Source organism: Diadema antillarum, unplaced genomic scaffold (genome assembly GCF_040938485.1).
Source record: "Diadema antillarum isolate AM-2024a unplaced genomic scaffold, OU_Dant_1.0 seq00000269_RagTag, whole genome shotgun sequence".
In the NCBI taxonomy this organism is placed as follows: domain Eukaryota; kingdom Metazoa; phylum Echinodermata; class Echinoidea; order Diadematoida; family Diadematidae; genus Diadema; species Diadema antillarum.
The window spans coordinates 291,633-310,290 of NW_027271305.1; the positions used below are offsets into that span (position 1 = coordinate 291,633).

The 18,658-nt window shown below is 39.2% G+C and overlaps 1 protein-coding gene across 1 annotated transcript in view; it reads left to right on the forward strand.

Annotated features, from left to right (window-relative positions):
• Positions 1-500: 500 nt before the first annotated feature.
• Positions 501-18,658, forward strand: part of LOC139729916 (serine/threonine-protein kinase STK11-like) — a 77,707-nt gene continuing 59,549 nt past the window's right edge. The window contains exon 1 of the mRNA XM_071640833.1: positions 501-969. Coding sequence (XP_071496934.1) covers positions 632-969 — 338 coding nt within the window. The 5' untranslated portion in view covers positions 501-631. The remainder of the gene's footprint in view (positions 970-18,658) is intronic.

The following is an 18,658-nucleotide window of genomic DNA, read 5'->3' on the forward strand; positions in this document are numbered from 1 at the left end:
CTAGTCTACATATAATATACCCTTTTACTGGTTCCACATCTGTATCTCTTTTCATATTGATTAAATAGCCATAGTCAAAGACACCCCCTCATTTCCATACATCAATAGTAATGCTAAAATCATACTATTAACTAAATTCAGCCTATAAGCCTATACTCAGGTAGTCTTCAAATGACAAAAGACAAAACTTACAATTTACAAATGTTGCAAATGTTTGTCGACATTGACCAGACACCCTGCAACGTTAGACAAGTATACGTGTGAAATATTATGTTTTCTTAGTTCTTTCTTTTTAATTACTCCGATATTAAAAGATAGAGAAAGAAATATGGATTGAAGCAACTAAAACTCCTGTCGAAAATTAAGACTATAATGCCTCACTACTGAAACTATGACGAAAGAACGTGCGAATATTATCAGCTCATTGACCGATACACTTTGACCTAATGCGCGCAGCCTGAAAGTCACGTGACTAAGTAAACCTATAAACAACATGGCGATCCGCGCTCGTGTATACAAGTCTCGGTAAGTTATCGCGCATGGAAGGTTCCAGCGGAGGATTCCAAATGAATCTCGAAATTTCGTCAAATTGCTCTGTTCTTAATCCTTGAGAACACTGCGGAAAAATACGATGGTAGATGCGGAAATGATAGAAAGGTGTTTAGACCAGGATACGCCCAACCATATTCCGCCTCACTGGGCTCAAAATGACCACTTCTCATTCTTCGGCGACGATGACGATATGCACGTTTTCATACACCGAGTGGACTCGGCGGATATTGTTTACCAGCCTCGGAAGAAGCGTGCGAAAATGGTGGGGAAGTACCTGATGGGCGATGCGTTGGGCGAGGGCTCGTACGGAAAGGTGAAGGAGGTCCTAGACTCCGAGACCTTGTGCAGAAGAGCCGTTAAGATTCTGAAAAAGAAGAAGCTGAAGAGAATTCCAAACGGGGAACAGAACGTAAAAAGGTATGTTACATTTTACTAGAAATTATAGTTCCATGTGCCCTCTCAAATTCTGTGAAATTCATATTTAATGTTGAGTTGTTGTTGAGACAATTTACAAGTCGAAGTCAACATTTGACAGCAAGAAATTGTTGGATCCTTGCCCTTAGTCCAGTTCACCTCCTCTGCTCTGGTTTGCCGTCTTCTACATGATCTCGAGACAAAGTCGGGGTTGTAATCTTTTTGTCTAAATTTTACTACACTACTCACTAGTTCTAAATTATTCAATAAAGTTTACTGCAATTTGCACAGACACAGACACAGTCACACTCACACTGAGTCACAGTAATATTTATAAGACATAAAAAGATCTAAATTTAACATTAAACTTACATGCATATCTGTACGACCATAGATGCTTATGTAAATTTAATTTATTTTCATAGCCATGTCAATTCTGAATATCTCAAATTCTACCTTCTTTAACCAAATTAAACCAAAATCACAGGAAATGCTTAGAAATTTCTAGAGGTCTAACAATAATTTACCTAGCTTATTTCCAATCACTTATTTAAATTTGAATTGCGTTGGTTGTTGGGAAGCATTGATATTGACGTCGACTTTCGTGTCGTTGCTCAAAACAACTTACTCCTCACGAGCAATTGTGTGTTTTTCGCTGCCTGCCTTATCTGAAACCTATTGTTCCATCTAATGTATATTAATTTGCGATATGTTTTTCACGTTAAGTTAGAGATAGAAAGATCCATCTGTCCAGAGGAGTCTTTTATTTTGTTGATGTTATCGGTACAGGAAGGGATCCATGAAGCCAGACACGTCTCCGCGAAACATATCCCCGATGACCAGATACAGACCGATCTTTCGGTCAAGTTAGTTAGAGAGAGCTCAAGAGCTGTACCGTAGTTATGGGTAAACTCGGCCTAGCGGGTAAAGTCGGCCTCCAGCGCGCGCATTGCAAGTAGATATCTAGGCCTATCTAGTTGTACTGCGCGCGCTGGGGGCCGACTTTACCCGCTAGGCCGAGTTTACCCATAACTACGGTACATAATTATACTGACAACTTACTGACAACTGTATAAAAATGATATAGGTAGTCCACAAATATGGAAAGTTGAGAGATGTCTTTTGAGAAAGCATGTGTGTATGAAATTGCCTGCATGCATATGTCAGCCCCTGTTTGTCTGTCTGTGTTAAAGTGTGTGTTTATGTGTGCTCTAGGAACTGCATTTCTCAACCGACTTCATTCACCTTGCCGTAAATATGTAAATTTTACATCGATTTAGCTCTTGGTTACTTGAGAGATAAATTGAGATTATGAATGAGATACCAGGGAATATTGCACAAGTAAGGGCCAATATTGCACGAATCAAAGATGGTGCAATATTTATATTATATTGGATGGCTATGAATGGGATACCAGGGAATATTGCATGAGTTAGGGCCAATATTGCACGAATCGAAGATGAGTGCAATATTGACCCTAACGAGTGCAATATTCCCTGGTATTCCATTAATCAAGGCCATCCAATATAATTATTATCATCTATACAATCAAGTAGAGCGAGCATAAACTGCACAAAATTGCCGGGCTTCTACTTGTCTTTGAAGTTGACTCGGCAGTCACATCCCAGCGCTGAAAAGGGGAAGCCCCTAAAACTGCGTATGAATCAAAAAACTGTTTGCGCGCTTGTGAATTGTAACAAAATGACGCGCACTAGTAGCAAGCGTTTGCGCATTCAGCAAGCGCTCGCGCGACAGACGAGACAGATGAATTGAATATGGTGTGATCTTGAACGGCAAGTAACAACGGTAGCCTATGGAGAATTAGTACGTTGGCCTATGCGTTTCGTTCAATATGCTCTGATATTGAACGGTAAAAATTGAGCGGACTACAATACGCGTTTTTAATGCGCCGCTAAAACGTCCTATATAGATGATAATCCCGTATATTGCATGAAATAAAGCCATCCGATCATTTGACATATCTTCAGCAGGCATAAGCTGTAAGAAGTTAGCGCATGTCTTAGTACTGTAAAAGTGGTTTCTTTCGCGGTGGTTTTATTTTCGCACTTTTCGCGCTTTGAGGTTGAACCGTGAATTTAACATCACGCGAAAATGTTTTGAACTCGTTGCTTGTAAACACTATCATTACCGACCACGAATTTAAACACATGCGAAAAAGTCCGCACCGATGGAAACCGCGAAAGTTTCTGTACGCGAAAGAAACCACTTTTACAGAGGGTACTAGTCTTTGAAGTTGACTCTGCACTGTTAAAGGAGTGACTTGCACTAAGTGCAAGTCACTCCTTTATATCTAGACACAAGTCTTGTGTCTAGATATTTGCGTGCTTATGGATTATAACAAGAGCAAGCGTTTGCGCAGTCACAATGTGTGTCCATGAGACAAACATTATCGTGTTCAATATGCAAAGACCTTAAATTGTGCACAATCAGTAGCACAAGCGGAACCCGTAATAAGCCACTGAAAGTGTGTGTCATGGTGAAGTTAGGGTTGGATTTTTTGTTCCCACGAGACGTATGAGTTTAACGGTGATGTCATAATGCGCTGGCCCAAACCAGTTTGACTCCAGACAGTATCCCAGTGTACACTTGTAGAACTCGACATTTCTGACATTCTGCCAGATGTGTGGTAGCATATGGCCTACATGATGTGCCCCATGCGGTTCAGAGCTTGTACTGTGGCTCCACACCTGCAACATACATGCTGTATGTGAGTCCTCTCATCACAGTTGTTATGCAACATCAGTATCAACTGCCCAGTGGAGCCCGCTACTACAGTGATTGTACTTGTATAATGTCTACACTTGACGAGTTGTACATTTGATGTTGATGATTGTACATGACGACTGGTACTGTATGCTTGTGATTGACAAAGCAAGAAGCTACAATATCTATGATATGTTTTGGGGATGAGTGACAGATATAAAAGCAGTGTAAAAGTGGAAATTTTCGCGGTGTTTATATTTTCACGCATTTCGCGCAACCCGAAACTAGCGTGAAAATAAAAGCATGCAAATATTTTTGCTTGCCATATGTTCCAGTAGTCGCTGTCTTGATTCCGCGGAATTAAAAACACACGAAACTCTTCTCAGCTCGCCCAGCGCGAAAAAATGAGTCTTTCGAAATATCCACTTTTACAGTAGTACGTGGGTAGTCTTCTTCTGCCAGGCATCATACAGGTGTAGCTTCTATTTTAAATTGTTGTTTGTGCCATTTTTAACTTGTCAGAATTTTAAATCATGTTTATGATAAGAAACAAGTGGATTAGTGAAATGACAGACGAACAAGCAACAGAATTTCGTGAATGCTGGAGACAGCTGTTGTTCTTGCTCAATTAGATCGCAACCTGTGGCTACAGTCGTATGAAGCAGAACTGGTTGGGAATAAGTTCAGGAAAATCTAGAAAACAGATCAGCAAAACTTTGAGTTTAAGAAAAAATTACCACCATTGTGGGATTTAATTGTGAATGCAGTTTGTAGAGCAAAATCAGAATATTCATTCAAACTTTATGAATATTGATAGTTTTGGTGCTACAAGTTGTACCATTGCTGAAATACAGGAAGGCATACAACACTTAACACTTTGTGATGTCACAGTAGTAGAAAGGTACCGGTATGACAAACATAAAGAGAATTCCATGTTTGTATTTTGACTCTCACGAAATTTGCAAAAGTAAAATGCATACAAGCATAATTTCTGGATTTACAGTATACACCAGATATAAAATAACCATTGCATGCTTTAGAGATCAAATGCCAAGCCCATATTTGTAGCTTTGTCATACATGTAATGACTGTAACTGTGTGAGTTTTCGCTGTCTTTTGTTACATGCAGACAGGAGGCAATAGCTTTCAATAGCTTTCAGTAAAAAACAAAATAAAAACAAAAAACATCCACAAAACCCTAAACAGAAATTGTAAAAAACAAAACACAAAAAATGCTCGGAATCTGTGATAAATTTTCTTAAAGGCCGTTCTTGAGCTAGAAAAGAATCGCGAACATAAAATAGATGATAAAAATCATATTGGGTGGGGAGGTCTATTCAAGTCTGAGTTTGTTGACACGTGCTCTATATGATACGCAGTGTTCCTGTATCAATCCTGTGTGTGAGGGTCATCAGCTTCTGTCTTGCATCAAACAAAATTTGCCCTCAGCTGTCCTATTGCATGTTGCATAGAAGTGTCTTCAGAATTGATAGAATTGAATCAGGACCGGCAACAGAGGAAAGGAGAGAGTCTACTCCCCTTCCTTCCCAACTAAAACAAGAACAGCAAAAACCCAGCAAAGACAAAAGAAATTCAAATCATCAGAGGAAATGGAGAGATGTTTGGGAGTTTCATATTGTGAACAGGCACATGGACTGATATGAACCATGGGGACCAGGGAGGTACACTACGTGGGGTGGAAGTGCTAAATTTAGCAAAAGTACACTTGTACAATGTACATATGTGTAGCTTCTCTTGATGTGCACATGTATACAAAAGTATCTTCTCATCTACAACTGTCATGTACAAGGGTAGATGTACCAGAGGTGGTTGAGCACGACTGAATAAAACCACATACAAATTATTCTCTATGTATAATTGTAGGCCTACATGTACAGTTGTAACATGAGATCATCTCGAGCTATTGGTACTCGAAGATGTACTACTGCGGCAGTTGATTGAGCCGTACTGCCATATCATGAACGTCCATGGCTCTCATCCATGTGGTGTCTTGGTTTTCATTCCCACCCTCTTGGACCTCTCCAGCCCTCATTTAATAATCCTATCTATATCGCATTAACATTGCTCCATACGTGTAGTTGGGGTTGAGAGGGCGCTTCTCATACCGTTCCCTAGCATTGATTGGCCAGTGCCGTGACAAGCTCAGGAGTTTCGGGAGGGATTCTCCAGCGAACTTGCAGTATACTCGTAGTCACCCTTCTGGAGACTGTTGCAGCAAGGTCAATATACAGTATTATATTAAGGCAGTGAAATTTATAGTAATTACACATAAACAGGATTTTTCAGGATTGTAATATTGCTTCCAGATTACAGTTTACATTTAGGTTAGATTAAATTGAAAGAGCTGTGGTACAACAAGAAATACTGTAAAAGTGGATATTTTTGCGTGACTAGTTTTTCGCGCATGGCCGGGCCAGAAGAGTTTCGCATGTTTTTAATTCCGCGGAATCAAGACATCATGCAGAGGAACATATGGCAAGCAAAAATATTTGCATGCTTTTATTTCCGTGCTAGTTTCTTCCACTTTTACAGTAATCTTGATGCGAGAGGTCCAGGCTCATATACACGAGATAAACAATGATAAATCATGCTGTATGTGTACTTACAGTGTACACTTGTATATTACACGTTGTATCTATGAAAAGTGTATTCTAATTTGTCAACCGTTTCTTAATAGTTGAATCATTTATTCTATATTCTAGTTTTCTACATACAGTGTAATACAAGTGCCCCAGGTCTGATCTTATTAATGTGATTACAAACACACTGTAATTGTTCTTCTTTGTCTTCTTCATAATGTGAAAGGGCTCCGTGTGTCAGTGTCATGATACATAAAGTGGGTTGGTTTTAAAACTGAATCCTCTTGACATTTTCGCCTGTTGTTAATTCGTGGATGCGAGTGTCTAACTGAACTTAGTTTAATATTCGTGCATTATTTTTATGTGTTGTTATATTCGCGGTTCAAAGGCAATTCGTGAAATTCACGAAAATTTCAGCTCGTACACTATTGTATTGGCTTCTTTCCTTGTTTCTGTAGTCTTCATGCATAGTTCTGCCTAAGTGTGCTGTGTGTATGGGTCCTTTATGTGATTTATGTGCATCCGATGGGAGCAGAGAGCATTATAAAGAAAGTGGTATCCACGTCACATTTTAAGTTCACATGCAGCAGCTGACCCCACTTTGATAGAAGCCCAGGGAAAGTCATTGTAGTGAGTGAATGTCTACGTGTACATTTTGAAGAAGTGGAAATCTGACTTTAAAAAGTCGTATTCATTTAATCCTATCATCTTGAAGTCATAATGCTTGTGCAATGAAAGTGAAATTGAGGATACATGATGCATATGTGTATAATGTAGGAGAGTGAAATATGATCCATAAGTGTTCCACACTCGTGCAGCCACTTTCTAGACAGGCTCTATTGTGACCCAGCTTATTATTTTTTCCTTTGTATCTTTCTATCCTATGGGTGTGCATAACATACTGGAAACTGAAATGTGCAAATCTTACAATGTACCCTGAACAAAAAATTTTATATCAGCCTAAGTGGGGGTACAGACAGATTTGGTTCAAGGCAGTTCATAAACTGTTTGCAGAGCTGCCAAATTCTTGCAGACAAAGAAAAACTTAACACTAATTTGTCTGGCTTACTGCCGGAGAGGAAGAAAAAAGAGAAAGAAACCTAATTAGTGAAGCTTGTGAACAGATGATATTTTCTGCATGGTTTCTCAGATCTTATAGCAAAGGAAGAGGAGCACTTTTGACTTCAAGGTGATCTAGTTTACTAGAGCAGCAAAGTTTTCAGATCAGTGATCAATCAAAGTAGCTGTGAACCCCCCCCCAAAAAAAAAAAAAAAAAAAGCCAACCTCAAACAAATTGTCAGTTTTAATAATAGTGTGGTAAACTGGACAATGGAGCAATGGCATCCTTTTGTCCATTTATGGGACTGTGTGGAGGAATTTTCAGCCACACGAAGTTCTCGTCTATAAACATTTCCCCCCATAGTGTTGGTGCTGTACTGGGAGACTTGATCCATGCTTTGAGTGTTTCGTCATGTGGACAGAATGATAGTGCTACATATCTAACCCATTCTATACTGAATTCTGAAATCCCAATAGACTTAATACACAGGCCACTAGGTTCCCGTGTGGAACGGGTTAAGCACATCTACATGTGTATAGTTTTGAATAGTATATGACATTTAGGTATGCTGCGTACATTCAGACTTCAGAAAAATTGATACAAGAGACGTGTTTGGTACCCGGTAATTGCAATGTACATGTACGCCACGGAGGATTATATGTTTCTACTGGCATTTCAGGGTTCGAAATTGGCAATGGTCCGCTGGCCATTGGCCACCCAAAATCACGTCGGACTAGCTAAAAATCATAAAATTCTGAAGTAACTAGTCCGTCTGGCTAGCCAAAATATTGCTTCAGTGTCAAAATTGATTCTAAGTAGTCCGCCTGGCTAGTCAAAAAAAAAAAGTTAAATGCGACCCCTGCATTTGATCGTGAGGTACTGTATATCTCTCATAAAGTAGCAGCATTATTCAAAGCACAGAATTGGATTTGGATGACATTTTCAGGACAGATCTGTTGTAATAGTTAATGGAGAGTTGAAAGGTTGCCAACACATTCAACAAAATCACAAGATATTTTTAATAACGCATATAATTCTCAAGTTTTTCAGTCACGTTACAAATTGTAAAGCACATTAATTCCATGTCTGTGTATTGTGTTATTTAATGACAGTACACAAAATCAGCATTGCAGTGAAGATCAGAAGTGTGAGGAAATACAGCTACATAGATTGGAAAAAAAGGGAAATAATGAGTCCAACACTTCTTGCTGTAACGCACTGGAAATAGATCTTTCCTATGGAGTTGACCTACCCTCTACACTCTATTTGGAGGTTAATTTTGTTGATATGAATCATAATGCAGGTTGGGGGTTGTTTTTCGTTGATAAAGTGTCAATAATGTGTACTGCAATCATATGGCAGCCATTTCCAGCTTCTTTGGGGGGGGGGGGGGGGGGGTAGGGAGACCCTGAAAAAAACTGGACCTTGACCAACCTGGACCCTGGATGGAGGGCAGGTCACAGGCCGGAACAGTGTCTTCTTGTAGTCTACTATGCAGGCCCATTATGGCCATTTCTCAATCATATTGGAAGCTACTTCGCTCAAGCTGCAAGTTTTGTCTGCAAACTATGGTGTTTGTAGTTTGATATAAAATGTGTTTCAGTTGGAGCCTTTTACAGTTGTACAGAGAATCATCATTCTCCCGCAAAGTGTTTTTAGCCTTCACAACTTGCTTATTGATACTGTGTAGAACTTTACTATCTTTAGAGTGAGATTTACATTTGTATGAGGGTAAAAAAAACAAGAGAAAAAAAACCCCACAGGGTATAAAAATAAGGCCCATGATCTTAGACTATTTGTGCTCCCAACGCTTACAATATACCAGTATATTGTTGGAGGTATCATAAATCAAGAAGTCCATTTTTCATTATCAGTTAAACTGACCTTCAGCGTGACCCAAATTAAACAAGCTGAGAGAACTGTCCCCCTTTGTATACATTGTAGATGGTGTGCAAACATCATCAATTTGTTTGTTTGCTTGTGTGGGATTATCTCGGAAGAGAGTGATAAGCATCAATAATCATGTACTTGATTTTGTGTTGCAAACAAGCCGACTTCAAACGGAATTCTGGTTTGTGAAGTAGTGCATGTGTGATGAATTCATTGATTGATTACATGGCTTTGTAACATTCGTTAGTACAAGGTATGTACGGTGTATGTACAATTGTAGATAGAAAGACAGTTTTTTTTTCTGTGTAAATAGAGAGGTCTTTCATGTCTCTGATGCCTAATGTACAGTGTAGCTATTATGTTAGAGACACTGTGTGCAAGTTGTGAGATGAACAGAGATCAAAATAAATTGCTGTACAGTACTTGGCATTTAATGTGCAATAGGGTATGGTATGGGGAAGTGGACCGTGGAAATATTTGTGACAAATAATTAGAGCACAGTAATGCAGGATAATAGTCTAAGCTTCTTTCAGCCTGGATTTGAGGAAGCTACTTTCATACAAAAACCATAGAAACAATAATTTAATCGTCAGTTGCTTGGAGTGAGACTACAAGTTCAGGGAAAAGGGGGGGGGGGGGGGGGTTGTTAACATACATGTAGGGTGATACTGTCAACAAAGAGAATCACAAGGTGTATCAATACTATGGACCTGTGTACAGGAAATGGTTATTATAGGCCTACATTCTTCAAAGTAGATCTACCAAGTTGAAGAGTGACTGTGTTTAATACTCACTGTCTTTGCCCTTGTTGTAATTGGTGTGTTTTGCCTATCCCGAATCTAGGGAGGGTGCTTCTACACAAAGACTCCGGCTATCACAGCTAACCAGATGATGGGCAAATTGCCTTTATCCTTCTCCACCTAATCTTCGTTTGGGCTTTTTGGAATGAGGGATTTGTGGTTGAGTGCCTTACTTGGAAGGAGCTGTAAATCCCGTGTTATTGTAGGGGGGGGGGGGGGGGGGTGAGAGAAGGAAATGGGGCAGGGCTAATACACGTATTAAAGAATACATTGCAAAATGCACTTGTACTGTGTACAATTGTGGGTTGGGTACAAGGTATCGTATACAACGTAAAGTAGTTCAGGGCAATTTTAAAATCAGGTTAAGAAGGTATTCAAGATTGGTTTGTAGCATCTAAAGCAGTCCGATATTAGCGTATTGTGCTATTAAACTGAAGACTTTGTATTCTAGTGCAGTTGTGTACAACTGTAGTAAAGTGTATGTTATCACAGTCCTACCTAATACCCCTGGATAAATATGTATAATACTTCAGGTATTTGTACCGTGTATTTAAATATCTTGTATTGTGCCATCATACAATGCACCATACCATGCGTGAATGAGAGTACAAGTGTATGTGTATACATTTCATTATTTTTATTCCTTCCCAGATGTTTGCATGTTTTATTATTATTAATCTTTTTTTTTTTTGCTAGTTCAGTGTAGAGGTAGAAATGTGTACAAAAATTTCCAGCATGGGAACATTCCATGTGTACATAGCAGTTGATGCTGCATTTGTCCAAGAATATTCATGCATCATCTGATCTATGTCATCAGCAAGCATTAATACTTGAATGTGTTTCCACACGTTGATTAGACCTGCAGATTCAAGTGTTGCCAAACTACTTTTATACTAAAATTTTCATGAGGAATGTTATTAGAATGATAAAAAAGAAGATTTTCTGCATTTGAGATTATAGGTGAATTGAAATTGACATCTAGGCTTTAGCTTTTAGAGTCAGAGGTGCCATATGTATACATGAACTGAAGTTGAACTATGAAAGACACAGATGACTACTACAATGAAAGTTGAACTGTGTTTAAAGACAAACGCATCCAGTTGCGCATCCATGGTAGCACCTCAGATCCCCCTACCCTTCATCTCCTATCTGTGGGACTATGACCTCAACAGGCCTGTGTGCAATCAATCACAATTTCACACTGAGAGCAGCAGTTGAGAGTAGTCTTTAGAATAAGAGCATTTTCTCACCCTTTTATCGCTTCTGACATTGTACATATGAGAGTTGCTCTTGTGCATTGCAGAATTTATCATTTGCTTGTACTGCCTATGAGACAAGACTATCAGTTTTCACTATTGGTGATAAAAGTCCATCAGAGCTAGACTCTTCATACCGTGGTAATCACAGTCTATTCTGCTGATGATAAGCAGTATGATGATGGTGATGATGATGATGATGATGATGTGTGTGTGTGTGTAATGTGCATGGCATGACAAATTACAAAGGGTCTGATATTGAAGACTGACAGAGCAGTCCATGTTCAATACTTGTGTCGGTCTGTTTGCATTTCCTGGATTTCACATTTTCATCCCAGCCACACGGACGATGAAATCACTGGTATGAATTTGTCTAGGGAATAGTGCATGGATACATGACCCAAGAACTCCTGCAAGCAATTTGTGAGGGGCATCAGAAACTGCGAGAGTATACCAGGTATTCGAAATTGCAGATATTTGGAGCACTGCACTGTGGCCTGTACATTGTGTATTGCAATGTACAATGTACAATGTACACCTGTAGGCCTACCTTGTATGTGAGAGCTAGGACAGTATATTTTTGAAGTTCATGCAAAGTACTCTGCATCATCATCATCATCATCATCATCATCATCATCATCATCATCATCATCATCATCATCATCATCATCAGTATAATACGGAAGTACATGTATGTAGTAGGTAATCCTGTCGAGACTTCTGGTCGCATTCATGTGAACTGGTTCGATAGCATGTGCAAGGAACATACTGAAGCTATTGCAATAATAGAAATAATAAAGAAAAAACTGATATTTCCACTCTTGATAAAGTGCTTAATCGCTAATGACCGTTTTTTACTTTGCCTTTGTCTGTGTGTGTGTACAAAATTTATGTTATGGAATAACTGGAGAAAAGTATGTGAAATTTAGTTTGGCTATTTAAGAGCAATGATGCAAAATCCCAAGTGAAAGGGGCAACTGGTAGAAAAGGAACTAATTAAAATTGCATGTGTACATACTTTGTTGTGTTTCGTAAAAAGATTGGGTACGCGGTGAGATTGCTCGCAGTTGCAGTTGGTAAATATACCTTATACACTGTAGTGTGCTTAGTTGAACTGTCTCTGTTAACCTTTTTATTTGAGATTGCGTGAATATGTTGATGCCAGAGATTTGTTTTGCTCAGGCACAGTGATGAAAGTCTGTGGCTGATGGTGGCTGGTACTGTACGTCCCTTTCTTGATTTATAGCCCTGTTCATGCTGTTTGATGTAACGATGTGCTTTGCATGACAATCACATGACATCAGTAAATGTATGACCTGAGCATGCTGTGGCTCTGTGGAGGGGGTGGGGGGGGGGGGGGATTGGAGAAGGTGTGCCTTCAATGGAAAGGCAGAGTGGTGCTTGCTTGTAAAAATTAATTGCAAAATTTATTTGTGTACCATGTACGTCAGTTGACTGGTGAGGTAATTGAAGACATCACCATTGATCAGTATCATCTTCAGGCATGCTGCTGGAAGACAAATTGTGAAGGAGAAGAAAACCAGTGAAGTCAGAGAGAGAAAGGGGGGGGGGGGGGGTGGAAAAAGAGAAGAGATGAAGTGAGTTTGAGATTGAGTAGGCAGGTAAAGATACAGTGTAGGAGTGTGATTGCTATGTAAATAAATGGAGAATGCCTACCATGAAACAAGAAATTGATGTGACAGAAGAATATGCTACAACGAATGAAGGTAATTTAAAGAGTGTGTACAGTTCTGGTTGAGGTGAGGATAATTATCTTTTGATGTTTTGCGAGATATTCAGAAACCACTCTATAAATAGATGTCAAAGAGCATGCAATTCTAAGGGGTATCAAAAGTTTATTTGATGAAGATCGGTTTTGAAATGGCTGAGATATCCAAAAACAAGGTGAAACAAAGAGCATATCCTAATAAACGGCGTGGCCTGTTGCCTTTTATTATTATCACTTTTTTTGATATCTCAGCCATTTGAAAACCAATGTTCATCAAATAAACGTTGAAACCTTCTTAAAATTACATGCTCTTTCATATTTCATAAGAGGTTTCTTATTATCTCACTTGGGAATGTTCAGAACATGAATCCCCACCTCAACCAGTACTGTACAGTCCCTTTAAAGAGATCGTACAGTTTTGGTTGAGACCTAATTTCAGGTTTCTAACATTTTTAGGTGAGATAATGAGAAACCTCTTCTGAAATATGAAAGAGCATGTAATTCTGTGAGGAATTCAATTTTTATTTGATGAAAATTGGTTTTGAAATGGCTGAGATATCCAAAAAAGAGAGATTCTAATAAAGTGTGGGACCCACACTTTATTACGATCGCTTTGTTTTACTTTGTTTTTGGATGTTTCAGTCATTCTAAACCCGATTTTCATCAAATAAACTTTGAATTTCTCTTAAAATGGTATGCTCCGTAATATATCATAAATGTTTTCTTGGTATCTCGCAAAAAGTTAAAAGCCCATTTCTCATCTCCACCAATACTGTACTATCCCTTTAAAGATATATCGTTGTTACCCTCAGGAGGACTCAGCATTTGTTGCCGTGTTTACAATGTATGTAGCTCAAGAGAGAGAATCACATTTCAAAACACATTTCGAATGGCGTTTTTGAATGTGGTTTGAAATGCGATCCTCTGGGTGCCATAGTTATCTAACCATCATATATTTTGTGATTTGAGTGTTATCACTGTGCAGCTGCTTTGCAACGTTTGACCTGGGAAGTTGAGGTCAGCTATATGTACCACCAAACATGCCTTCATCATTCACGCACAAACAGTGGGTAGAAAACACAAATGGCATGCATTTTTCTCCGCAACCTATTAAAAACGGCTGAAAGTTGATCTGGGGAGCTGGAGATATAAACCATTTCAAAACGGCTTTGTGTTATCTACTCTCAGAAAGGCGATCGTGGCCTCAAACCTCATTTCAAATCACCCTTTTTTGGCATTTCAAATCAGCATTTTTACCTGTATGCGCATTTAAAAACATGCATTGCATTTATCTATCGTCTTAGAATGCCTCGAACGCAGAGCTGTATACTCATGGTTCTGCCTCAGATTTTTTTTTTTTGATAAACGCACCCTGGGTTGCAATGTACCGATGTTTCCACAAAAGCCAGCACCAACAGTTCTCCCTATCACATATAAAATGGAAACATTTCATTGCTAGCAGTCACATTCGTACACTGGCTGTGCGCTTGGTGCACATGAATGAGGTGATCTTTACACACCAGCGCCCAACATGGGGAAGTCAAGCGGGGTCACATTTTTGGTGTTTAAAACTTGTGGGCTTCCAGTAAATGTGGAGTTACCGTCCATCAGGCATGCGCAGAGCACATCCACTATGCAGTAATTGCACATGTTTATTGTAAAAGTGGATATTTCCGCATGACTAATCTTTCATGCTTGGCCGGGTAAGAAGAGTTTTGTGTGTTCTTGATTCTGTGCAATCAAGACATCAACTACTGGAATATATGGCACACAAAAATATTCGCATGCTTTTATTTTTCACCCGAGTTTCTGGTTGCGCGAAATGTGTGAAAATTTCAACACCGTGAAAATTTTCACTTTTACAGTATTATTTCCTTTTTATCATGACTAAAACTTGTGACTTCACGAGACAAATAATGTTCAGAGCTTACAGTTGATATTTCTTTCCCAACACGCATCAGTTGCATGTGCGATAAGCAAGAATTAAGAGTAAAGGCAGTCTTTCCATTTGTTGATTACTTTGGTAGCCTCTTTCAGGAATGTTCGTTTCAAAATTAGATGTCACGTTGCCATCATATTCTTCCTCATCACGAGATGGTTTATCTTTCCTCCGGTGCCATCCTGTGTCATTTCCATCCTCCGTCTGCCAATTTCCACCCACCCGCAGTGACATTTATGCCAGGGAAACCGGCCTCCACGAAAGAGACGAACGAACGAAATGCGCTACATGCATCATGTGGTGTTATAAGTAGGCAAGGTAGAAAGCCCATGTCCCTTCCATTGATAACATTCCAGAGATGGATGGTAGGGGGAGGGGGAGGAGTGTAGGGAGGGGGAGGGGAGTGGTATGAAGGGGTGGAGGGGGAGACTGGAGGAGGCCAGGAGTTTGTGAGTAGAGGATTCACAGTTGTGTTGAGGTTTAGTGTTGTGGTGTTGATCGTGGATGCACACGTATGATGTGTTCTGTAAGTGATCTGAAAATCAAAATCTGGTCACGAGCAGGTATAATTCAATGAAGAAATTTCCTTTTTATTACAAGAATGTTACTGTCTTGAGAGATAATGTTTTGGAAATGTTGCATCTTATTACGGGTAAAATTATCTTATTCATTATTAGAACTCTTATAATCATTAATATCATTATTGTTTTGTTATTATTGTTGTTATCATTGTTGTTTTGCTGTTGTCATTATTTTTTATTATAAGAACCAAACTTATTCAGTGAAAAAGAATTTATTTATAATCTTATGGATCATGTGGTATCATAGATCATTTCGTTTATGCAAGTTCAAACTAAAAAGTATCTAGACACACCATTGGTCATCCTTTTGATATTACATGATTGAAATACAGGGATGGAGTGGGTATTTGATGTTCAAAGGAACAAAAGCCTTACTAGTCATACAGATCGATTTGATATCCCTGCACTTGACTTGCTGATTACCCAGACGCCAGGATTCGAAATGTACATGATCAGTGGCCTTGTAAGGTCATTGACTCCAGCTGAGAAGCAGAGCCAACCTTTCTGTCTCACACAGCCAAATCTGGGGCTTTTGCCGTTTAATCTGCGGTCTTAAGCGTGGCGATTAGGCCTCCGCACAGGCAAAATTGCCTCTTGCCAGGGAGTTTGCTCAGGGAGGCTACACAATATTCACCCATTTGTCATCGCCCCTCTTTCATTCCCGTGCCCGCAGATTTCACGAATTGAGGCAGATGCTCCGTCGACTGCGTGTATCAAATTTCTGTCTTCCTCCTCTTCCTTTGCACGGAGGGGACCCCCCTCCCCCATTTAGATTCTGGAACGGAACCGGGGCAATGCTAGGAATTTCACTTGAAATTCTTGGGAGTTTTTGTAGAGGAGAAGGAAAGGGGGAGAAAAAGGGAGGACTGTGTTGGAGATTTACACTGCAGGCTATGCAATGTCATTATGATGCTACTTGGGCATTTGTGAGATTTTGATGTCCATTTTGGAGCAATGCCAGCTACATGTAGGAACGCATGCGCTTCAAGTCCCCCCCCCCCCTTTTTTTTCTGTTAAACCTTGGACATTCTCCTCTTAAACATAGGATTAGAATTCTACAGCAAGCCCCACTTAACAATGCCTGCAAATGTATGCATCATATTCGGGCAAGGCTGTAAGATTTTCAATACTTGCTGGTGATTGGTTATCGCACCCATCTGCTGCCGTGGAAACAGAAATGTTTGATATAATCGTTGTGAATTACTCTACGGTGTCCAGGTCCTACATGTAGTTCGTCACTATTTCTTTGATTGATGTATTGTTGTAGAGTATAAAGAGCTACATTATACAATATATTTGTTTGGTTTTTATCCCATGGGATTCCTTCTCTAGTGTGAGGTTCAGATGTCGTTGATAGATATTGTCATTATCAATGCTAACAATGATAATGATGATGATGAAAAAGCATGATTAATACTGATTATGATTATGAATTCATTTATTCTAATTCATTTTTTCCCTATTCACAAGGTGGATAGCCCTTTCAGTAAAAGACTGGTCGCCAAAGGGGTCCATGTGATGTGATTATAATCATTATCATTATTCCACATGGATGGCTGACCAGTTGGATTGTTGAGTGTTCTTGTAGCATATTAAAACAGCAGCTTGTGTCTGTATCCACACTCAGATAGCAGAAGGGATACATTAGTGATAAGATTATCATTATAGCAAGGTTATTGTATCTATGATAAACAAATCAAGACTATTTGCGATCAAAACTTGGACCATCGAGTGTTGGCTGTGCCCTGACATGCACTGTAACTTTACGTCACTTTTGCTTTTATTCCTTGGGAATATTATTCATTGAGTTCATTGACTCATGTGCCATACACTCTGTATTCTTCAAAGGCAAAGCAAGTAATTTTTATATCATACATGTACCATATTCTTTATTCATCAGGCCTAAAACTGATTTAATATCACACACATACACAAGAATGATATCCAATGACAGGTGAAAGAAAGTTGTGATTTTCTGTCAAATTTTGTTTAAAATTATTGTGTTTACCTTGCATTACATTACACCCACTTTAGTGGCACATTTTCAGAAGCAAACTTCCTTGACCCTCAAAACCTACAGCATTTCTGCATGCATGAGAAATCTAAAAGCTGTGTACGTAAGTCTGTTAACAAGTCTGAATGTGTCTGGAGTAAGACATGTGACAGTTGGTAGAAGTGGAGCATCAACACGAATCGTTTTGAACTGTACTAGTTTCACTTCCCCTATACGGATGCATCAGCAGTTGTGAAACTGCTCCATGTATAGGGTAGTGTATTGTCTAGTGTGCGATATGCACTATTTACATTTCAAATGGGAACACGAAACTTGCCGCGGACAAAGTCTCGAGGAAACGTTGGATGCTTATGCATATGAATCACACTTCAAACCTCTTGGTGGAAATTATAACAGCCTACTTTAAAGGGATAGTACAGTATTGGTGGAGATGAGAATTGGGCTTTTGACTTTTTGCGAGATACCAAGAAAACACTTATGATATAGTACAGAGCATACCATTTTAAGAGGAATTCAAAGTTTACTTGATGGAAATCGGGTTTCGAATGACTGAGACATCCAAAGACAAAGTAAAACAAAGCGATTGTAATAAAGTGTGGGTCCCACACTCTATTAGAATCGCTCTTTTTTGGATATCTCAGCCATTTCAAAACCAATTTTCATCAGATAAACATTGAATTCCTCATAGAATTACATGCTCTTTCATATTTCATAAAAAGTTTCCCATTATTTCACCAAAAAATGTTAGAAACCTGAAATTAGGTCTGAACCAAAACTGTATGATCCCTTTAATACAAGTCCATCCCGGAGTGCTACGGATGACCGCCAGAAAGCTATAAATGTCCCTCTTCTTTGCTTTGTTTTGCCTGGCAATCTGATCACCCAAAGAATGTGCCAGCATTTATTTTGACAGTTTTAATTACGGCTGTTTGTCAGAGTGCAATAGCATTGGCTGACGTCTTGTTTTTATGTCACCTAAGCCTCTTGACATGTTCTCACATGCTGTCAAAGGATTTTGGTGTTTGATACCTTTCCTTGATTACAAGGTGATGAATGTGAAATGCTGGTCCCTTTCCTTGTGCATTCTTGCTTCCAATA